This window comes from Harmonia axyridis, chromosome 3 (assembly GCF_914767665.1).
Source record: "Harmonia axyridis chromosome 3, icHarAxyr1.1, whole genome shotgun sequence".
NCBI classification, from domain to species: domain Eukaryota; kingdom Metazoa; phylum Arthropoda; class Insecta; order Coleoptera; family Coccinellidae; genus Harmonia; species Harmonia axyridis.
The window spans coordinates 18,682,755-18,706,017 of NC_059503.1; the positions used below are offsets into that span (position 1 = coordinate 18,682,755).

Here is a 23,263-nt window from a genome sequence, read left to right on the forward strand (position 1 = left end):
TCTCAGAATTTCATTTTATTGAAACTTGGTTGTTAGATAGAAGTAAAGCATCATTCAGATTATGTGATACTGATGGATTGTAATTTACAGTATAATGGCAGAAACTCATAATAAAAATTGATTTCTCCTTTAATTTTAATACATGAACGAACCACTCATTCATCGAGTGTCATTTGTTGACGTCTTCTTCTTTTCTTTTTAGACTTCGACATCGACATTTTTAGAAGAGCTCTATAATATTCGTTCTCTTGTCTCAATTGGATGTTATCGAAAATCAATAAATTGTTCTTTTGAACTTCTTTCAAAAACTGAGCTCTCTCTGGTATTTGTGTTTCCCTCAATTTCTCTGATAAAATTTCATTTTTCTTCATACATTCTTCGTGTAATAAAGATACGAGTTGATTATGTACTGTTTTTAGAGTATCTTTCTCCAGCTTCAACTTTTCCAACTTATGTGCATGGTTCAGTTGGTAACTCTTCATTTTTACATTTAAATCTTCGATTTTCTCTGATGCTTCTTCAAGTTTGAATTTGTAAACTTCAAGTTCTTCAATAAGTTTAGATTTATCTTCTGTCACATTATGAATTTCTGTTAATTTTTCTTCTAACATTTTCAAGAGACCATTGTGAGTACTGAGCAGTTCTTCGTATTTGTATTGCAGGTTTACCATACTCATAGTGGACATGGACGTTCCAATTTCACTTCCTCTCGTTGAATTATCCTCATAGTGCCCACTTTGTAATATCTTCAATAAATGTTTATTATCTTGTTTGGCATCATCAAGTTGAACAGAAACAGCTTTAGATTTAAGATTGTCTACGTGAAAACACAAATGAGCTTTCCTTTCAATATTCCTAGATTGCTGTAAATTATTTTCAAGTTCTTCAACCGTTAAATTTATTTTATTCATTTGTGAATAAACTTTCTCTTTGTAATTCGAAGCCATATTTACCACTGGAGGAGTTATATCGATTGTATATTTAGATCCATAAATAGAGTTTAAAATGTATGTCATAAAAAATAACATGTATAAATGACAGATCTATATCTGAGCACTGATTTCAATAACGTCTTCTTTATACAGGGTGAATGAGTGTGACAAACTTCAAATTTGTTCGCGAATGCTTCGTATTCCGAGGTACGGGGTATTCAAATTTTTTTTAAAAACTGACTTTTTATGTATTACTCTGAAACAGGTCGAAAAATTCAAATGGATTTGGTTGCACATTTATTGGCATGGATTAAAAAATATTATGTTTATCAGAGGCGCGCATATAAGTAATGTTTTTCATTTGAAGGGAAAAATGGTACGTCACTAAGATATCTCAAATTGAAAACCAATTATTGAATTGCTCGTTCAATTTGTTGCACAAAATATTTCATGCCTTTTTTTAAAAAAAAACATCTCAAGATGTTTTATTATTAGTGGCGTACCATTTTTTCTCTGTTTGTCTGAACTTTGTCTCACTCACTAACGCTCTGTATTCTATTTTGTCATTTCAAGTATATTATTTCAACGTTCACTTCTTTGATTTGCTAAATGTATCATTCGATTTATTCAAAAATATATGATCAACAAAAAAAGATTTAGAATTTTCTAGTTTTCCAGTTTAAAAAACATGTTATGGACACATAATATTGAACAGGTTGATCGAGTTTTATTATTGGAGTATCCTTAAAGGATTCATGTTTCGATAAGATAACTGTAATTGGCATCAATTTGTGATAAGATTGCATCGTAAGATATTGAAGAAGATATAACTAATATGGTCCATCAAATAAATCATTAATTGTCTATTTATATTGAGGTGTCCTGGAGATCGTGAAGCTGCATATTGAATAGAGCTTATTACTTGGAATTGTTGAATGACCTTTTTAAATAAATTCAGATAAGTTGATGATTTATTTTATCCAGAACTAATATCTGAGAGCTAAAACCTAGATAAATTACTCCTCTATCATTTTTTCAATATTGAAATTTGAAATATAAAAATACTTGGTATACTTTACGAATAAGGATTAGAACCCACCTGTGTTATGGACAGGAACAGGATTCCTGTTGCTGTTTTCAGGATATTGTCTTCCGTTACTTTGCACTTCCGTCATTTTTTCCGTCCCTCACAAACATTAACTTGCACTGCGATCGGAGAAAACACCTATCCGGCTCGAAGGACCAACGTCCTAGTTGTCAAACTGTGATCTCACGTGAAGCAACGATATAAAAACACTGGTGACGGGAAAAGGTTGTGCTACTGGGCGTTTATTATTACGATATCTCTCCTGATAAACGAGCATCTATTGCCGTTATCCTTCCTCATTGAGCGACCCGGGACGATCCCGAGCGATGGTTGCCGAGCAGTCAGAATCTTCGCAATATTTTGAATGAGAGGCTGCAGCAGCTCGGATTCGATCGGTGCTCGGGATTCAGGACTAGGATGAAGGTGAAAAGGACGCATGGCGGTTTCTGAGACGTTTATTCTCCATGAATGATTTACAAGGGTGATTGAGCTGACCAAACCGGAAGGAAATTGGTGTTTGTCTACTATGAACCACTGCAGTGTTGGTTTATAATTTCTCGTCGACTGCTATACAGGGTGAGTCTTTGACTCTTATATTTCAACCTGAGGCCAAAGGAAACACTTTTTTCTCCGATTGACAGCAAATATTTATTCGACAGACACATAGGTATCAATCGGCAAATTATTAATTAGGCAGCAAAGTAACGACTTTCCTGCCTATACAGCAAAATGATTATTCTCACTTCGAATAAAACATTCAACATTTTCTGACAATCAATATGTTTTGCCACCTTCATTATTTCTGGAGGAGTAAGTACTTCTAAGTCGCTATTACTGTCTATAATATAAAAATATCCGATATTTTTCATGGACATACCTATACATTTCCATAGCAACCAACACTACAGCAAAAATCAAAACATTGTGGGAATTGTAATAATTTGCAAATACAATATCCTTACATATATCATATAAAACAAGGAAAAATTATTTGTTTAACTCAGCCGAAAAGTAGATTGACTGCCTTGGCTGAATTCCTTGCCTCGTTACGCTCGGCAATGGACCATCAGCCGTGGCAGTCAATCTACTACTTTGGTGCCTAGTAAAACAAATAACTATTTTCTTTTACCATTTTTTCCAAATTTTTTTCTGATTCGGCTCGGTTGAAAAGATACAGGCTGTTGAAAATCAATGAAAGGGAATCGAAGGAAATGATTTTCAGAATAAAGTTTTTTATTGATGTGATAAACCTTTTCCAAACATAAAATTTCATCAAAGTACGGTCAACTCTAGAATGCCCGCTATACTAAGTTAGAAAAAAAAAATCGAATCGGAGAAAATATAGTAGAGGAAAAAGGTGTTTGTTTTGATCTCAGGAATCTTCGGTTGAAATATATGTACAAGTCAAAGACTCACCCTGTATTATATAGCTCTTCTTATTACGAATTTGGTCATGTTAGTACTCTATCACCTTATATAAACTGTGAAAGAGTCAAATGGAATAAATTCATAACCTTGGTTACTGTACATATTTATGGAAAATCTCGAAACACATCAAATTTAAATTTCAAATTGTCATTCTTCTTCGTAAAGAGTGAAATTCATCTCCAATCCCTTTCCAAACAGAGATAGAACCCCCAATTTTTCCAATAGGAAGTATGCGCTTGTCATACATCGTGTAGAAGGTTTCTTCATTTTCTATGCAGAAATGTTACATTTCATTCGTATTGCAAAAGTAACAATATAAAAAAATAAAATCAAGTAATTAGCGAAATACCAAAAACTTAAATGTAAAAAAAATTTTAGCAAAACATTATAAATGTTAATGAAGTAGATATTCGCTTTGGCAACATCAAATAAACATTTTTTCCACAATAATTCAACATCTATGGATTGATACACTTTATCACAACCGAGGTTTTGATCTTTTAGACCATTTAAATCAAGAGGGTTTAGTTTTGTACATAATAGTCTTCACAAACTACCATAAAAAGAAATCTAATAGGTTAAGATCAGGAAATCGTGCTGGTCATTCGATCGTTCCGTGCAACTTGAGAATTTCCTTCATCAGGATTTAAATTTGCCAAAGTTGGAACGACATCAGTTTGAAATAGGGTTAAATAATTATCGCCATTCAAATTGGCCTCAATAAAAAAGAGGCCTATGATATGGTTTCAAACATTTCCTACCCAAACATTAACATTTGCGTGTGTTCCTCTCTCATCCAGTGAGGATTTTCGGTAGACCTAGACCAGTAGCGGAAATTCTGACGTGTGCCTGTTAAAAAAGTGGACTCATCAGAAAAAACACTTCTACTAGGTAATTGAATAATATCTTATCTAATACAACATGTCCATCATTTGTTCAGAAAAATAAGTTCTCCTATGGAAATCGTCTGACAAGAGCTCCTGGGTAGGTGAATCATTTTATAGGGATGCATTTTATTTTGTTTTAATATGTTTAGAATCGATGTATGGCTGACATTGAATGTTGTGGAGGCACCTCTACTCCATTTATGTGGATTTTTAGCAAACTCAAGCATCACATCTAATTTCACATCCTCACACACTGTATTAGCAGCTGCTTTTTTAATCTTTAATCTTTAGTCTTACATGCCCAAAAAAACGAAACTTCTTCTTCATCTTACTTATCCCAGAAATTTTTCATGAAATAAGCGAGTTACTTCTTTTTGCCTTCGGGTGTTATCTCCGGAATCAATTATTTGTAAAATTGTTATTTTGTGCATTTCCGTTGATTGAACCAAAATTGATGTTAATGAAATTCAAACACAAATTGGACAATTAATAAACTACAACTTATCAGCATAGAACAATTCGCGACGGCGTTCTAAAGAAATTAACATTGCCACAGAAAATGTTTCACGTTGTTTTCATGGTACCATCTAGAAAACAATATTATGTTTTTTTTTCATTTTATTTCTATCACTTCTTGAAGGAAATTAAGTGTAGTATTATTGTTATAAGATTGAGTGATGTTCGAGGAAATATTATAATGAATTTCTGTAATCACATTTTTTTATTTTTTCCTAGTTTAATTATTGCAATAATCTTGAAAGCAATTACATTTCTGAATTGAGAATGAAGTGATCTTTCACACGATGTATCACAAGCTCAGACTTCCCCTTCAAAACGTTGGGTGTTTGTATTCTGAAGACAAATTGAAGAATAGTATATTGTACAACAAGTGGGAAAGTCCAACTTTTCTCACGAGTGTGGAAGTTTGTGGCACGAGCCTGAAAGGCGAGTGCTGCCAACACACGAGTGTGAAAAATATGAAAATAAATGTATTAGTAAATTTCTTTGTATTTTCACATGATACAAGCCAAGCACGTGTTCATATTCCTGCTGATTTACATTAATTCAACAAACCCTTATTCTGATAATTCACTGATAAGCATATTTATTATTTGAATGATTGAAAACTCATTTCTGAGGTAAATACTTCGTGAGGATTGACAAATTCTCTTTTGTATATTGTTTTCAAATAAAGCGCATTGAAATGTTAGATTTTTATTTCCTTCGAAAATAAAATATGTCACATAATTTGATGATTTCAATAATTACTTCTTCTTCCTCTTCAATATGGGTGCCTTTTCACACATGCGTTGTAAGAATGCTGAAATAAATAATGAATTAAAATCAAATGAAAAAATTGAAGTGCATTTGGAATTTTCATGTTACTGAATGAAGCGAATAATAATTAATTCGATACAAAAATCTTGGAAATTCAGCTATGATATAAAATCTTTCGAGGTAATGTTTCCTTTTGAATATGGCATGAAGTTAAATTATATTTTTCCTCGGAAACTGGAATGAATAAACTGAAACTGAAAGCATGAATAAAAAAATATCAAAATTTCATTGATTTATCGATAATGAACTCATTACCCATAAATCCATGAAATTTTGATTTTTATTTTCAACCTCATTCCGAGTTTCTCAGTCAATAATTACAGACTATAGTTGAAATTAGTTATAGGTTATTGTTTTCCGGAAATGGTACTAACGTATATAATTTATTTCTCCTTCATCATCTTCTTCGTCAAGGCAATCTTCCATAAGCTCATCAACTTCGTCCTCCGGCATTCTTTCTCCTGAAATGAAATGATGCTTTTTAGAAATCTGTTAATCATAAGAATTACCTAAACTTACCTAAAGAAAGAAAGGCATGTGTCAGCTCACCAGCTAACATTTTGTCATCTCCCCTCTTGTCGTATAATTTCAAACATTCAATGAAATCTTCATAGCAACCCATATCTTTTACTTCCTTTTTAAGTGCCGATATTATTGGTAGGACTTCTTCCAGTTTGAATTTCTTCTCTCCTGAAATGTTATTAACTGATTAAATACAACAGGAATATTCACGTAATACAATTAGAGTCTCTGACAAATCCTCTAAAAAATTATTCAAGAATGAAGAAAAAGAAATAATTTTTTAAATCGCTGGTAAAAACTGATTTGTTAGAAATTAAAAAAACAGCCCTTCTGGATTTTGCCATGAACCTTCGAGTGGTTATTATATGATATGTTGAAATTCGGTTCGCATATTATAACCGAATTTTGAATTTGTTGAATTCTTGTATCGGGGTCTGGACAAAATTTAGTATGTTGAAAATCTTTTATAGGAGAGTCTCTTTTTGATATTTTAAATTGATTTTCATTCAATTTTTGTTCCTTCGTAGTTGATTTCTGTGTCTTTCGTAATAGGTTGGCATCATAATCAGATCTTCGACAGTATTGTAGTTATCTAATGTTTTCAGTTCGTTATTTACTTGTGATTTGCTTTTTAAAAATCTTCTCGTCCTTTCTCTTCAGAAAATCTGTGTCATTTACCTATTCTAATTCTCTGTGGATTTGTTGGTTTCTTACGAACCAAGGCATATCCATTGAAGCTGTTTACAGTTCATTTTAAGTCGCTTCTTGAAATGAATTTCAGCCTCATAACTCCATGCTGCCGATTCATAAGTTAATTGAGGTCTTGCAATTGACTTGATCATTCTTCGTTTTAGATTTCGGTTCATTCGGCACTTTTTTCCTAAAAGTCTACTCATTGATGATTTTGTTTAATCCACTTTTTATATAGTTTCTTCAAGTAATTCTAGCCTATAAATACTTGACTTCATTTTCCCATATTAAGTCTTCTAAATCCTATATCTATCCATAGATCTGAGTCTTTTTTTCTATTGGAGAATAGACTGACTCTTTTTGGGGTTTATTTGAATTTTCTAAATTTTCTATGTAATGAACTATCCGTTTATATTTTCTACTACGTCTTCTGTAATTGACGATGTTTGGCTGCTCTTTTATCATCATCTGCACATAGGGCTAATAGGTTTCTTGGGATCTTTGGGATTTCGTGTGTAAGGTCCTTGAACTGAGCCTTGAGGCATTTCTGCTTTCACTTGTCTACTGGTAGATACTGATTTATCCATTTTGACGTAGAAATTCCTGTCTCTCAGGTAGTTTCTTATTATTTTGCAGGTTTTGGTAGTATAGCCCACTATACTTATCTTTCAAACTTGAACGAAGGCTCTCAACACACGACAGCATTTTTCTTCTGAGAACCTTCGGTAACAAATATTAGCAGAATCAAGTTTGAGGACTGGTTCGTCATCAGTTAGTCGAACCTTATCGTTCATGACTATTCCCAGTACAAAATTTGGAAATTCTTTCCCATTGTGATGTATTCAGGAAACGAGCGCTCATAATATATTTGTTTGTAAAGAAAATTGTAGGAAAATTCCAAGATATCTCTATTTATAGAATTGTCATATTAAACAGGTTCAATTCTGGAAGGTGATGATCCTAACAGAAATAGATTTATTGACGAAGTGTTCCAAATTGAGTGGAATAGTGAAGATATGATCAACATCAACAAAATTAATCTAGAAATTGGAAAGTTCAGTTCAACATTGTGCAGATCTGATGGAAGATGTACGATACTATTTACTGATAAACTGTAGGTAAAAACATGATCATAGTGGGAAAAAATGAATTAATGAAGGTAGTGTTTCGTACAATATTATATTTGTTGTTGACTCACCTTCATTTTTAGAAACTCCGAATTCTTCAAGTCTTGCAAGACTAGGATTGAGATTCATACCTCTCACCAACTTGCCCAATAAAGTAGAGTCCAACAAGCCATCCTGCCCGTACACACCGAATGCAAATTCTGCAGCTATAAAGGTATTGAAAATGATGTGATAAGATGACAATTCTTTTAGAATCTTCAGAGTTTTAATCCCAATGACAAAATCAATTCCTAAGTTGTTTAGAGTGAGAGAATGATTGAATTGGGTTGTATCAAGTACTTTGATATGTAATGCGTCCACCATATACAGGATCCTCCAACAGAGGCTCTAGTTAAAAACAGAGTTGAGACCTCTACAGGCAAAATTGAGCAACTTGTGTGACCGAAAATATTTTCATTACGTAATGCACGAATAATAAAGCAAGATTCTTATCTCTTTCCTAACAAGATCATATTCAACGCCACGCCAATCTTGGAGGACCCTATATATTTATGGATATCTCTGAAGGATATTTCTTAAAAAAAATCATCTGGTATACTACTTACTCTCAATTTCACTTGGTTTCAGATCCGTCTGAAAAAAATTATGATTTTACTTCATTCTTCGTTTCGATATGATTATCACACTCACCATGTTTGGTTATTGGCCACTCTTGACTTAACGATGACCGAATGACATTAGGACTGAGAGTCGATAGGGATATTGGCAGGTTTTTATAGAACAGAATGTAATCTAAATTGGTCTTTTAATTGCAAGTATGTCAACGTTCATTGGTTCTAATGACGAGTCTATAAAAAAAGTTGGGCGCTAATGCAAGTACTTTGAGGATCCTGCTGATTGAAGTGCATGTCATTCCATCCCAGGATCGGCAGATAACAAGCTTGTGACTCGTGTAGGTATTAACGGAAAAGATATGCCTATTGGCTTTTCAATTGGATGAATCTGTTAGTTTTTCGACTGTGTACTTTTCGTTGAATTTATTTAGTAATGTGTATATTGATTAATGAAAACTACTGCTTTAATAGACTATTCGAATCGTGATTCCATCAAATATCAAGGAAAGAGGAAAATAATAAAAGGGTAAGTTCCATAAGATATAAGGTATGTTTGAGAGTGACTATTAGCATTTCAAAAGAGTACGAGGAATTGGTTAATGAAATATTAAGTATCAGGATCGCCGCCAGACATTTTAGCGCCCCAGCAAAATAAAATGTCGCCGCCCTTCTTTGCTTGATTTTTGCGAATTTTCTTCGAAAAAGCATCTGTTATTCCTCTCAGGCATGAAATTACTTTGTCAAATTCATTAAACGTCGTTTTGTCGATTTAATCAAAAAATGTCCTGCATTGTTTGAAAACACAACACTCCCCTTATAAGTCTATAGTAAAAAGACGACGTAGTTCTTAAAGATGCAAAAAGTGTTGTTTTATCAATTGACTGTGCGCCCCTACAATTTGGCGCCTTGGCAAAATGTCCGGTATGCCGCTACTGGCGGCCCTGTTAAGAATACCTACATTATAATTCGTTGTTTCCTTTTCAATACAAATTAATATAATCACGCTGATGCAAAATAGTGAATAAAACTACAATTTCTGAGAGCAATTTACTTCAATACACACAGAAATTCTCTGTTAAATGAAAGATGTGTCTTGAATTGGTAATTGTAGATTTGGAAAGAGAAAAATGTTGGCCAGAAGATCTGGAGCTATCGCTTTGCGACCTTTTGGTTTTTTCATACAAATTTGATGGCATTTCTGTTTCTCTTAGCACTTAAAGACACAATTTGGTTTTTCGCAGTGCATCAGTTAAAGAATATCTTCTTTCGGCCATAACTTCCGAACGCCTGAAATTATCGCTTTGCGACCTTCAGGTTTTTTCATGCAAATTTGATGGAATTTCTGTTTCTGTTAAGGAAATTCTATCATTAAATTTGAAATTTCGGAGTAAAATGAACAAAACAATGAACTTCTGACTTAGCGCCCCCTACCGAAAGCAGCAAAAACAAATTTATCATGACTATATTTTGTCCTCAATCAACAAGATATTATCTTTCAGGCGAGATCTAATTTGCTCAAAAATGTTGAGCCAAACTGAAGTTACAGGCATTTCAATCAGTCAAATTTCTCCCTGTCCCCTACCCTTATTTGAGGTCGTAAAATCGAAAGTGACAATTCAAGAAGATAGAGAATTTTCCAAGGATTACAGTGATGATATTTTTTCTTTAACTTCATATGAAACATTTTCGAGTAAAATTCATTTCTCTACTCGACGGTAGCTATTACGCCCCCTAGCGGTAGAGGTTTACACTTCAAAACAATTTCCAGTGTGTTCTCTTTATCCTTTTAGTGGTAAAATTTTTTACCGCAAGTCTCTACGATGAGTGGATCCTGAGATATAGCCGCTTACCTCGCTTATTTGCCCACCCTGTACAGTTCTGTCATGCTCAAAGACCCAACATGTGCTCGAACCAACGAGTGCTCAAAAACTTCGAATATTTGATGTTTTCTAATAATTACATTTGGAAGGAATACAAATTTTGAAAATTCGTTACCTACAAAAAAGATTCATGAGATCAAGCTGTAAATTTAATCAGAAGGTCTCCTTTCGAAGAATGGCTTAAAGGTGTATTGCACCACGGTGCCATCTGTGAATCGTCTTATACATAAAATTTAATTCGAACCACAAATACTCAATTAAGTTGTTGATTCTATTTTCAGAGTTCAAAAAGTAAATTGTTAAGTTTTCATTAGGCATTTTATTTTTTGGCAGGAATTGAATAAATTAATTGGAAATTTACTAGGAAATATCCTTAAAAAAGAAGTAAAAAAGTAGACAACCATATCTATCATATTGAGTAGAAACTCACACTCAAAAAAGTATGATAATGCTGTAGAATCTGTTCAAGGATTTTCTTTTCGATTAGTTGATTGATAGAAAATTGTTGTTTTGGCTTATAAAGAAATAACACATGTTTTCATTTTCAACTTGTGTTTCATTTTTAATGTCTATTATAAATTTCTACCAAGTAACGGCCGAATTGATTCAAATAAACTTGTGTATCAAATGAACAACTGAAGCAGTTTTACAATTTTGGAAAAACTCATTTTCATTATGAATTAACTACATAATTAAAGTTATCTTGTGTTATAACCTCTCCAACTGAACTATTCTGCTGTGAAATATTAGGTAACTCGAATTTAGGAAATAATACCTACTTCTTTCACTTCTCAGGAGGGCTGGGGGGAGCTGAATAGGTAAACTTTGACAGATGCGGAGAAGCGCACGTGGTATCGTTCCTTCTTAATAATGAAATTTAAGAGGTATTTGACCTTCACATTTGATAATATATAACAAGCAAAATAATGCAAACATATTCTTTGACAACTAGACAAATCTAGTTAATCATTTTCATCTAATTTTTCCGGGACATTTCAGGTTTCATTCGCAAACGTTCAATTTCAAAATATTGAAGGAAATCTGGCAGGTGTTCAAATAAATATAAAGTATAAATTTGGACTTATTAATAATATAAGTTTATTTTTGACAATATAATATAGTATTTTGGAATATATCAGGTCTTAATGAATACGACATCAATATTCATAGTGTGAAATTCAATTTTCACTTGATGATATTCTTTGTGAATGTACTCTTGTTGTTCTTGTGAATAAATTAGGTCTTCTGCTGCATATACAGATTGTTATCGTCCATTTCAAGTTGCTGAAAAATCGGTTTTGAATTAATTGAATGTTGGAAGCAATGATAACATAAAGCATCGAAAGCAATTAAAAAGATTACAAAAAATCGAATAGGTCCGAAAAAAACTGTATCACTGGGCATCCAGGAAAGAATCTTAATCGGAGAGCCAAAATATATCAAAAAGCTGAAAAACAATTCGCCAATAGTTAGGAGCAGAAACGAAAAGAAGCTTGGGTTCGAAGCAAGATGTAAATCCGCAGGAATCCTTGTGTTACTTAAGCTGGTGATGCAACGAAATATTCGACTTACTTAAAATAAATTCTAAAATTAACTTCACATAATTTACGCCATCATCTTTTTGAGGAATGCTGAAAATTGGATAGAGATCAGTGATTTCATCAGAGTTTTTGTGGAAGTGGAATTATAATTTTTTATTTGGGAATAGATACTGTAAATGACCTCAAAACATATTTCAAGAAATTATTTCTGAATATTTAGTTGATGAAAATTAATTTGAATGAATTTGATGTATATGAAATAGTGTAGGTATGATTTAGTGAGTGATTTCGCTAGCTTTCAAGTTCGATTTTCTCATTCTATTGATCTATTGTATTTTGCAATGCCATGTACCTGTTGAAATTTTTGGATTACCTAAAGAAAAGGTTTTACAAAGTTAGGACTGACATATAGAATTAATTGGAATGAAATGAAATGATAAATGATGAAAATTACATTCGTGTATAAATCTTGAGTATGAATTGAGCATTAAAAATGAATTGGAAACTAGAAAGATGAAGTTATAGTGTTGTTATAGTTTCGTGTATGGAAAATTGTAGAAATTCTTTTCTGTCACTACAATGATAACTTACGTTCGTAAGGGACGAATCCATCATCATCTTCGGTTTCCATGCAGTCTTTTAAGAGTTCATCTGTTTCAGTATCTGATAGCCTTTCTCCTGAAAGAATAATGATCATTTTGAAATAATGGGAACACAAAATATAGAAATTTAACATAATGAGAGGACTCTAAAAATTGAAAGAGAAAGTAAGAAAAATTATATATATTTTTATATATGAAAAATTAAATTGAGTAAACCAAATTCTAATGCGATGAGAAGTTCTGGAGGAAACTTGATTTCTATTTGATAATTATAATTACCTAGAGATAGGAGGGTGTGGGAAAGTTCGGCGGCCATCATCTTGCCATTTTCTTCCTTGTCGTACAATTTCAAACATTCCAAGAAATCTTCGAAACCACCTTGTTCTTTATCTTTTTTGATCTGACTGAAGATGGGAAGGAATTCATCGACTTTCAATTTCTTCTCATCTGCAATGTTATTATCAATATTGAGAACTCGTTGCGTTTTACATTTGAAAATACTCACTCTTCTTCTTGGTACCTCCAACTTTCTCAACTGTGGACAAAGTTGGGTTCAGGTTCAAGGCACGGAGCATGTCCCCCAAGTTGACAGCATCAACTGTGCCATTTCCTTCGAAATCGTAAATGGAGAAAACGAAGTTGGCTCCTGAAAATATTTTTTTTAATGCACCTAAAAATTGATTCTAACTAACAAGCGTGAGCATATATTTGAATTTCGCATATTCGGAATTGAAGTGAATATGTAAGTTTAAGATATATAATCGAAATAAATAATTTTCTAGATATCACTGAAGTAAATTGAATGTACCGTTATTTATTCAAATAAAAAGATTTTACTTGCAACTTCCGAAAATTTTCCAACACTGTTAAGACATTTTCGGGACGTAAGATTGTTTCATTCAGGTCAATATTACGAAATTTCATATATGCGCTGGCGTTAGAATATTTTTAAACGATTTAATTTTAGACTCCAACCCAACACTGAGCTTTCCATATATGTGCCAGTCTAAATTTAGATTGTCGGAGAATGTATCTTATTTTTCCGATTGATTGAAATGGGACACCAAAAAAGTTTTTCTTGTTCAATTAAAAAACTTACTTTCAACGTCTCTCGCACTGAGGTCTGCCTAAAAAGTGAAAAAAAAAATTAAAATGTGATTTGAGTATAACAACCTTTTTCGTCTTTGCAAAAGAGACTATTGATTGTTATATGTTATGAGAAAAAATTGACTGTCTCTTTAAAAAGAAAAAGGTTATCAACAAAAAAGTTAATTCTAATTACAACATATACAAGCGACATATACAGCATACATATATCAAGTCTAAGTATGTGCAACTACTACTACTACTACAACAACAGATTTATTGTGTCTACAATATTACAAATGTTAATAATATTCTACAAACGGACGGACAATAAAAATAAGCCACATGTAAACAATTGTACAATCACAGTAATGCAATAAATTGAAAGAAATTTACCCTCGGTTTACCTATAAGAATCCTAATGCTGGAAGAAGATCATGAATTATTGAAAAAATCAAATGATAATGAAAAAAATTGATGAGTTGATAGTATAAAAAAATTATGTACTATTTTGGCCAACTTGATCTTCTTTTTCCAGTATTTGAAAGCTTTGACGTATGGAGCGTCACCGAGCGTAATTTTGGGTAAAGTATTCTCTTGCATCGCCCTTTTATGCACAAACACAAAAAAAATATTACGTTCACTGTATGCCTGTACTCACCATTGTGATGATGTGATAGCTACGTGCCTTCTAGTATAATTGGACCAGAAGTGGGGCTCGGAGGAACAAGGCTTAGTTGTTTTATATAAGCAGATGGCGCTGCGATCTCGAGGTAACTGAAACCGCTGAATTTCGTTTTCAGGAACCACACTTACTTTGGCAACATAGTACGGACTACCTATTTGGCTCTCAACTATTTCAGGAATTATTTCAGAATTGTTTGAAGCCGACACTAAGGTAGGTCAAGTTCGGTGGGCGAAAATGTATTTATGAGACACTCAGTATCGAAGAAAACTGAAAGTAGTGCACATCTTGTGTAAATAAACATTATTTATTCTCCACTGAAATGAGGAAATTTCTTACAGAGTTCAATATGATCGACATTTTCATAATATCTTCGATTTTCTTCAACATAGAGATTCATTCTATGCATAATACTTTTTTGTTTATAACCAAGTAAAAGTTCCATGGTTGACTTAGGGTATTGATCTTCTGATGGTTTTTGGTGATAGGTTTGCAAACTGGCGTTGGAGGTATACACTGTGGGCCCCATTGGTTTGAAATATATTTCAAAATAATGAGCATAGCACTGCAAATTCAACCCTATGATTCATTATTTTATTTTGTATATTGGTATATTCTTGTAAAAACATATTTTTGATAGGCAAAATAACCCCTCGAGTGTATCATCGCAACACCTTATCTAGTTGAAATCAACAACAAAGAAATCACATATCATACATAGGTCTGTTTCTTCCAAGGGATCAATAGGCGCAAGAATATACGACCACTCCAAAAATCCTGGTACTTTTCTAGAATTTTTTTAGGAATAACTCAGGGACAAAATTTTCTGGCTAGATTTCATGAGGAAATATTCGATTTTTTTACGAATTCATTTTTTTCCTATAACTCAATTCGATTTTGAGTAAGTTCCATAATTAAAATATTTCGTTGTGGAATTCGTTCAATAAAAACTTTATTCAATATTATACTATTATCGAAGAAGAGTTTCAAACAATTCAAAATTGATGAATATTCTAAACTGAATTGTTCTGTTTCATAAAAGAAATCTAAAATTCATGTTCCAATAATTTTATTCTCAATGAGTATCACAAACCAGATAAATCAGATTCAAACTTCAGATATATCTCTCTTTGAAGCTTTTTTCTTGATGTAGTTTACAATCTTTGATCCCAAATTCCACTTTTTCCTATCTTTGACCATTTCTTTACCATCATGTTCTGAGGTTGGAAGTTTAGAACAACTAGCAATCGGAAATGTCATAGATTTTTGGATGTGGTCCATTTCTAAATCATATTTCTGATCGACGATTTGATCTTTCAAGTTAATATTTTCCATACCACTTTCATCTGGAATTCTGATCATTTCCCCTGAATGTGATGGAGTTACAGATCGAATATTTTGGTCGCAAGTGTTTTTTTTCTCTTCTTTTTTATTCATCTGGCCCAGTTCGACACACTTCACAAACTCCTCGCTATGTTCCTCCCACTCAGAGTCTTTGGGTTTGGATTCATTGGATAGAAATTTCGAAATCAAACTTTTTGAATTTTTGACTAGATCTGTCAACCTTGTCTTTTTCTCTAACGTAAAATTTCTCGAAGAAAAAGAGAAAGATTTCTTTTTTGCTATTATTTCTTCGTTTTCAACTAGTTGATCTCCAGTTCCTTTAGTTGATGGTGAACTTATTTCACCAATTAATTTCTTCACTTCTTCCTCGGTAGATGTCAAAATTTCTCTATTTTTTATGTCACTTGGAATATCGAAAAGATCTGTGACTTTGGTTGCTCTTGGCGTGTATTGATCAACAATATCCCCTACCATGCATAGTTTTCTCTTTTCATCTTCTTCATTCAAGACGGAATCGAGAGCATTTTCTACAATGTCATTTAGTAATTCCACTGCGACTGTATTTGATTTTTTTTCTGTCGCTAGTAAATTTTTGGAATCGAGTGGATCTTTCTCTGAAAATAATCATTTAGTGGATATACAGTACGAACTGTATTTCTTACCTATTCTTTCTATTTCACACCGTTGTACATCAATGCCAGACATTTTATTTGATTTTCAAAAAATAAAACGTCTAATATTTTTCCGTTCATGACAAACGTGCACTCGATTTCTCTCGTACATGTCCAAGCGATGACTTTGACATTTCTAAGTAAAAATTCTCGGGAATTCGCGTATATTTCATCGAGAATAAATATGAAGGAAAAACCAAATTACTCAGTTTAGAAAGATATGCATTCGAATATAAAAAATCCTAAGTACAAAACGAATTGTGGCAAAAATAATGCAGATGATGGAGACTACGATGAAGAACCTGGAGATTTGCGTAGCTCCAATAGAAAAACCAAAAATCTGCCTCAACTATGCATCGATATAGAAATGAACCAAAGCGTCCAAAACCTATTGGCTTCTTCAGATAAGTGTACTTCAGCTCTGCTTGATGTGACAATTATAAAACCAATGGGTGCGGACAACCAACCTGTCATTGAAACAAACATCATGAAAGCAACCCAAGTTAGAAAACTATTAACAACTTTGGATCGTGAGAAACGGGATAAGATACTTATCAAAGAACTTTTTGAAGATAAAGCACCATCTGAAGATACAATCATCAGGATACATAAGCACAATCCTCGTCGAAAAATGCAAGCAGCTAGTGATTTATGTTACGAAAATACGAGGGAGAGGAAATTCTTGAAATCGCAGTTCCATAGACCAATCAAGCCAAAAAATATGTGTTCTAGTGCACCTGTGGAAGCCAGAAAACAAATGTTCAATCATTGTTATTCACCAGGAGTCCTACAAGTCTCACCCATGATTGGCGAAAATTGTTCCAAGATTCCTTCGGATGAATCATTTACTGATAATGTGGAGCGTGTGGAAGATTTCAAATGTGGTGATCATAAAAAAACTCAACATGTATATGCTGCACCTAGAACTTTCAAGGACTTGAATTCAATCATAACATGTCAAAGTATGAGCAAAGACGATCGGACTCCATGTCTTTGTGACCATTGTGGTATTGCTAGTCTCTTGAGTGAAACACAAAAACGACCCATTATAACGGCACCGGTGGAGCATGTGAGTGACTTGAGACGAAGGATGAATAGAAAAGAATACAAGGAGCAATCTAAACATGAATATAGAAAAAGGAAATCGGATGCTCCTTACAGTTGTGAAGATAAAACCAGTTTTCAGGCGGGTTTGGCACATTTGTATGAAAGGGTTAAAATATTAGAAGAAAGGATGGACATACAGGAGGAGCGAGCTGTTCCTAAGGACTATTTCAAACGAATCATCACAAAAATAATATCACATTTTTCGCCCAAAGACCCTTATAGAAATGATTTCCAAATAAGAGACTCAGATTCAAGTTCTTATGTGGTTCAACCACGTTACAAGAATAACTATTCTGTTAACACTCTTCTTGTTGATAAGAAAGCAAGTCAGAAAGGCATGAATGATAAATCTGATAAACATGAACACCTAAAAAAACTATTGAGTAATCTGACTGAGAATATGCCGGAAGGAACGAAGACAGAATTAGCGGAAAATTTTTGGCAATGGGGCGGTGAGATACTCAAACCTGGTGTTGATTTGAAGAACAAGATTCTCTCATTGCTTGATATGACAAAAGATATTCAAAAGCAAGAGGAGCCGGATAACCGACCTAAAACTCAAGAGAGTTCTAGGGAAACTAAGAAACTTAATAATTCCAGTAGCAACCGTTCACTTCCAGATAACAAAGAATTCAATTCTGCTGCTTTCAAAAGTTTCGTTGAAGCTATGTCTGCCAAAATCTATAAATCTCAGAAGAAGGCTCATCAAGAAGAACAGAAGTGCAAGACTAGAATAGAGGTCGATAAGTCCAGTGGCCAAACCATGTCCGATACGTCCCTTTACAAAAAACCGCATAGAGGAGAGAGAGATCAAAAATCTCAGAAAAAATCCATGATTCCCAAAATAACTAAAAAGGAAATGAAGGCCAAAGAAGAGAAGAATAATTCTCACGAGACCACTAAGAAATTGAATGTCTCGTATGTTAATCCGAAAATGTCGACTTGGCAAGAAGAGGAATCGCAAATCTCCTTCAGACTAGAGTTCTCTGACGCCGACACAAATACACGGAGTAAAGACTCTAAAAATAGAGATCTAGGTATGTTCATTCAATTATATTTAACAAAAGATGTGTGGCGTGACTCACATATCTAGTTCGAATATCTCGATAGGCCGCCCATTTCGGGCAACATTGATAATATAATATTATTATGTCACCATTTATGGCTTTGAATTTACATTCTTGTCAAAAATTGAGAACCATTAAACATTTATTTCATCAACACTTTTCCTACATTAGGTATTCAATTTATTCTGGTATTATTCAGGTATTTAATTTTGGCGTTGTCGTAAATTGATAAAGAATTCAGTAAAGAAGACGATCAATTTCAATTCTATAGTGAGATTATTGGACAAACGGTGCATATTCAAAACGCATTCTTTTCACTTTTACGTCACTTCGTTTTCTCTATTCTATTTTTGTTCCATGAAACACATCAACTCATTCCATAAGAAAAAGTTACGGCATAAGAGGTAACACCGCGGCTGCCCTGTTTTCTTCTTTCAAATCACCGATTTTTATTGGGTTTTCATATAATTTCCTTGAATTTCAATTTTAAACGAAAAATCACCAAAAATTTTCTTTCATCGCAAAAGAACTGAGAATATGTAAAGTAGAAGGGGCACCTTTCAACAGAATATCAATAAAAGCCTTTCTTATTGCTCATCTGGCAGGAAAGCATTGACCTTTCTTTATAATTACCCTATTGTAGTCAATTTTCAGCAAAAAATTTTATTATTCACCTGAAAATCTTATTGTTATTATTAAAGAGTTGAAGTGATAACTAATGTTCAAAAGTGCCCCTTCATGATGCGAATTTGCTACCTTTAGTGGTACCAGGACTTTGTAATTCCAAACTACGTCCTCTAACTTCACACTGCTGATGTCATCTACAGGGGGAAATACAAATTTCAGTCATTTTTTTTGTTTATCTTCATCAGAATAACGCAAAACTTCATTAAAATATAATCTTTTAAGGACAAATTTTGGTATTCAACTTCATCAACCAATGCACTCGGTATATTGGTTGTCAAAGACAATGATTACTGGATCTTGTGTGGAACATTTCGTATGATTCACTACATGTCCCAAAGTTTTTAAGAATAATTGTGCTGTCATCCAGCCACTACTTGGACCATTCATAAACCATTGCTTTCAAGTGTTGCACCGTTCATGAATGTATCGTGAAATCGAGCTATAGGAAAGATGAGTAATCGTATTTCCTGATGCACTGATTATGTCGATCATTGTAACTAGGGTTCCACGCTCACTAATGTGCCCCTCTCATGCTGTTCAAATGTGCCCCAAGTATTGAAGTTGTTTAAAAGGAGAATTGACAAAAAAGTTGTTGTTATACCTTTCCAGTTCTTCTGAATATATTTTAAAACTAGAAAATATTGACATACTACGTATCTTCTGTACTTTTTGTATAATTCACTAGACTACACTCGTTCAGTTTTATAGCAAATCATCGAAAAACAACGCAAGCGCGTAATATGGTAGCATTCAACGTAGGTATTGAGTTATGAACGTATGTAATGTGTTCAGCACATCTCTAACAACGATACCAAGTTCAAATTATGTGAGATATTTTTGTGAAGAACAAATTATTGCGATTGTTCAAAGGTGCTTTTCCCCTACAATGTACAAAACAAGAATATATTTTTAAAATATTCTCGAAAAAACCTATTAAAACTATTACGAAAGAGGTAAAACTATAACTTTGTGAGAAAATAATCCACCGTCATACCGTGCTCCCCTCTACTTATTTGATTCGAAAAGAGAAAAAATATAAGGTGAATTTACAACTTCGTACACTGTACGAAGTTGAGTCATCGCAGGAGCGCCAGAGGGAAAATGTATAGTACCAAAGTTTGACTGATACGCGGAAGGCCACGTGGTGATAATCCCTCTTCAGCTGAATTCTGAGGTATTAACTGATTTTAAACAATCTGCAAGAATATAGGTTATGGATTCAGTTTATTTTTCCAATGAAATTTGGAATTTTTGATGTGGAATCAGGAGGTTTTCTTTATAACACGAAGGTATGGATTTTTCAGCATCCTGGGCTAACCTTAAAATTTTTCATTAAAATATAAAACTCGCAGGAGTTTACTTGTTGAAGGTTGTTTAATATAATTATCAAATTATTAAAATACTGTGTGGAATCCCCTCTTCTTAATGAATTTATTTAATATTTAAGTATTTATTTGCCTTGAAATAACCCGTCACACAATAAGTCCTGTGCCTACCGCACATATGGTAACGCCACTGCCTACCATTTTTTTTCTCCACGAAGCTCCAAAAATGTTGAAATATCGGATCATATAGTCTGGATTAAAATACTGAAGGTTGAGTAACGCTGCATTTGTTGTTTCTTGGAAAATGGATAAAATCGTATTTTGTGGATAGGTAAAACACTGTTTTTGATGGTAAAAAATACATACTGTGCATCAAAGCAATGGCCTGATAAGTGTTAGACTGCTGCATTAAAAGCAACAGTTAAAAAGTGCCCCTGGGGAAAAATTGGCTTCAATGAAGTAGTGATTGCCGTTGAAGCTTATTTCGAAAGCAAAATCTTTTTTGAGAGAAGGTAGTGAAAGTTAGAAAACCATTGGAGTACATGCAGGGCCTCCGCCAGAACCGGCAAATGAGACTTTTGCCTGGGCGCCAAATTGCAGAGGTGCAAAGTCATTTAACAAAACAAGACATCATACTTCTTGACACAAAATGTTTTCTCAGTAGTAAAATAATAAAATTTTCAAGACCCAATTTTTTTTAAATCAAATAGGTTATAAATATATAGATAGGTACTAAAATGCACGTTTAAGAACTACTTATAGAGCGTCATACTCTCGAACAATTCAGGACGTTTTTCTTGATATCGAGAAAACATCCTTTGATAAATTCGAAAAGGTGATTTTAAGTTAAAAAAGACGTTTCCACATCGAATTAATAATATGAGTAACTTAGCCTTTTTCAAAGATAATTCAGATAAATAAGGCAAAGCAGGGAGGCTAAATTTTATTTTGCCGGGGTGCCAAAATGTCTGGCGGTGACCCTGAGTACATGTACCACTATTGGAGGTAATCATGTTGATGAATGAAGTCGAATTTTCATAAAAAAACAATTGTTTTTCATATATTGTCTCTCCTTCTCTTCATCAACATGTAATGAACGAAATAAATGTTGAGTTGAATAAATTTTGTGGAAATGAAGTTATTTTCAATTTTCCATCCAATATCAAGTCGTTCAGCTTTCATTTTCAAGTTATAACATTTTTACAGAGAAACTGGAGTTCCTGAGAACACTCTCCAGGACCAAAGATTCGGACAAGGAACGTCTATGGGAGAGTATATGGGCACAAGCTAAGGCCAACGGACAGACAAAACAAGACAAGGTTACAATTCAGCTACCTCGAAAGAATGGTTCTGAATTCAACGATATGATAGAAATAGAATTTACAATCGGAGAAATTGAATATATGCTTACGAAGCACAAGTATGCAGATAAGAATAAAATGAAATCTTAATTAGCAAATTATGCTGAAATTCATTTTCAAATATAAAAAAACCAATATTTATATTCGAGAAGTTTTTGGATTGTATTTAATATACATAATATTTTTGTGATGAATAAATACAATTTTCATATGAAAAAGTCGATTGAATATAATGTTGTCCCCAAATACCTATCCGAATCCTTTGTTATTTCCAATGTTTTTAACGAGGTGGTCACAATCATATTGGTGATGCGTCCTATCTTGGGTAATTGTGGTGTTTCATCCCAAGACAACTTCTGGAATCATCAGTACAGAACTCAATAGTCCCTGCCTTATACACCTCGCATCTTCAAAGCGGAGCATGGTGCCGTAGTATTTTTGGGTTTATGTCACAAGCTATGACGTTGTCCCGTGAAGTGCGAAGCCTTTTATCAGGCTAACAAAGGACCACAATACTTTTTTATTCCGTATTCGTGAATAATGACAGTTTTTACCAAATTGTTGAAATTGTTCACCCACCAATGCATTGAAAAACCAGAAAGAGAGACATAAATCAGCTTTGCCAGTAGATGAACTCTGTTGTTTTGAATTGTGATGATTTCCTTTATCTTTAGGGATATGGATTTGTACGGTGAGCAGAATATTCAGACTAGATAAGGTCAGCGCACTGAAAAGAACATTTGTAAATATTTTTCAAATAATTTTCATTTTCAAACCTGTCGATGTTATACCATATAAATTTTTCCATTTCTTCAAACTATGGCATATTCGATAGGAAGGTGAACCAGGAAGAGTTATATCTTGTGCGTGTGCAATCTTTTTAAGTTCGGACAGATTCTGATTTATAACCATTCGTGTAATTTTCAGTGGATATCATTAAATTGAAAAATGCGTGACAAGAAAGAAAAATAAATCATGACGAATCCCATTTCCTTGGTTGTGTTTTACCGAAACTATATGCTATTAAAGGTAATTATAATTATTTTGTGTGAAATATGCCATTTGGAATTTTATGTTTGGATATTTGGACAGAACATGAATATTAGGCGAATTCACTGAATATTATGGCGAGACATTATTATAGATGACTCCTCAAAAAGATTCATTTCTCATTGATTTTTTAAACGGCAATCAACCTATGAATCATTAAGCTTCTTACAGAAATAATTACAAGTGCTAAATATTTTCTGAGTATCAGTAATTACTATAGTCGCATTATCCA

At 33.3% G+C, this 23,263-nt stretch overlaps 5 protein-coding genes across 5 annotated transcripts; 1 reads left to right on the forward strand and 4 right to left on the reverse strand.

The window, feature by feature from the left end:
* Positions 1-1,045, reverse strand: LOC123674609 (uncharacterized protein PFB0765w-like). The gene has a single exon (XM_045609539.1). The coding sequence runs from the start codon at positions 1,026-1,028 to the stop codon at positions 156-158; it is 873 nt and encodes a 290-aa protein (XP_045465495.1). The 5' UTR covers positions 1,029-1,045; the 3' UTR covers positions 1-155.
* Positions 1,046-5,533: 4,488 nt separating this feature from the next.
* On the reverse strand, positions 5,534-8,889 carry LOC123674612 (myosin light chain alkali-like). The gene is made up of 6 exons (XM_045609541.1): positions 8,702-8,889; positions 8,617-8,644; positions 8,083-8,217; positions 6,192-6,362; positions 6,047-6,133; positions 5,534-5,655 (listed from the first exon to the last, which is right to left on the reverse strand). The coding sequence occupies exons 1-6, from the start codon at positions 8,702-8,704 to the stop codon at positions 5,600-5,602; spliced, it is 480 nt and encodes a 159-aa protein (XP_045465497.1). The 5' UTR covers positions 8,705-8,889; the 3' UTR covers positions 5,534-5,599.
* Positions 8,890-11,575: 2,686 nt separating this feature from the next.
* LOC123674613 (myosin light chain 1-like) lies at positions 11,576-14,629 on the reverse strand. The gene is made up of 7 exons (XM_045609542.1): positions 14,396-14,629; positions 13,748-13,775; positions 13,154-13,294; positions 12,928-13,095; positions 12,638-12,724; positions 12,078-12,136; positions 11,576-11,789 (listed from the first exon to the last, which is right to left on the reverse strand). The coding sequence occupies exons 1-6, from the start codon at positions 14,396-14,398 to the stop codon at positions 12,111-12,113; spliced, it is 453 nt and encodes a 150-aa protein (XP_045465498.1). The 5' UTR covers positions 14,399-14,629; the 3' UTR covers positions 11,576-11,789; positions 12,078-12,110.
* An 842-nt stretch (positions 14,630-15,471) lies between these two features.
* On the reverse strand, positions 15,472-16,573 carry LOC123674610. The gene is made up of 2 exons (XM_045609540.1): positions 16,426-16,573; positions 15,472-16,377 (listed from the first exon to the last, which is right to left on the reverse strand). Exons 1-2 carry the CDS (start codon positions 16,466-16,468, stop codon positions 15,527-15,529), a joined length of 894 nt encoding a protein of 297 aa, XP_045465496.1. The 5' UTR covers positions 16,469-16,573; the 3' UTR covers positions 15,472-15,526.
* On the forward strand, positions 16,530-22,199 carry LOC123674447. Its single transcript, XM_045609291.1, has 2 exons — positions 16,530-18,578; positions 21,827-22,199. Exons 1-2 carry the CDS (start codon positions 16,655-16,657, stop codon positions 22,069-22,071), a joined length of 2,169 nt encoding a protein of 722 aa, XP_045465247.1. The 5' UTR covers positions 16,530-16,654; the 3' UTR covers positions 22,072-22,199.
* The last annotated feature ends 1,064 nt before the right edge of the window (positions 22,200-23,263 follow it).

Excerpts from the sequence above, each read along its gene's own strand:
- LOC123674447 (XM_045609291.1), top strand. The coding sequence starts at position 16,655 with ATGCATTCGAATATAAAAAATCCTAAGTACAAAACGAATTGTGGCAAA. Across the intron at positions 18,579-21,826 it reads CTCTAAAAATAGAGATCTAG|AGAAACTGGAGTTCCTGAGA; the intron begins GTATGTTCATTC and ends ACATTTTTACAG.
- LOC123674609 (XM_045609539.1), bottom strand. The coding sequence starts at position 1,028 with ATGTTATTTTTTATGACATACATTTTAAACTCTATTTATGGATCTAAA.
- LOC123674613 (XM_045609542.1), bottom strand. Across the intron at positions 13,096-13,153 it reads TGGAGGTACCAAGAAGAAGA|ATGAGAAGAAATTGAAAGTC; the intron begins GTGAGTATTTTC and ends ATAACATTGCAG. Across the intron at positions 12,137-12,637 it reads TGGATTCGTCCCTTACGAAC|CATTCCTCAAAAAGATGATG; the intron begins GTAAGTTATCAT and ends TCCAATTTTCAG.
- LOC123674610 (XM_045609540.1), bottom strand. The coding sequence starts at position 16,468 with ATGTCTGGCATTGATGTACAACGGTGTGAAATAGAAAGAATAG. Across the intron at positions 16,378-16,425 it reads GTGTGAAATAGAAAGAATAG|AGAAAGATCCACTCGATTCC; the intron begins GTAAGAAATACA and ends GATTATTTTCAG.
- LOC123674612 (XM_045609541.1), bottom strand. Across the intron at positions 8,218-8,616 it reads GAAACCAAGTGAAATTGAGA|CTGCAGAATTTGCATTCGGT; the intron begins GTAAGTAGTATA and ends ATACCTTTATAG. Across the intron at positions 5,656-6,046 it reads AGGAGAAATAAATTATATAC|CATTCTTACAACGCATGTGT; the intron begins GTTAGTACCATT and ends TATTTATTTCAG.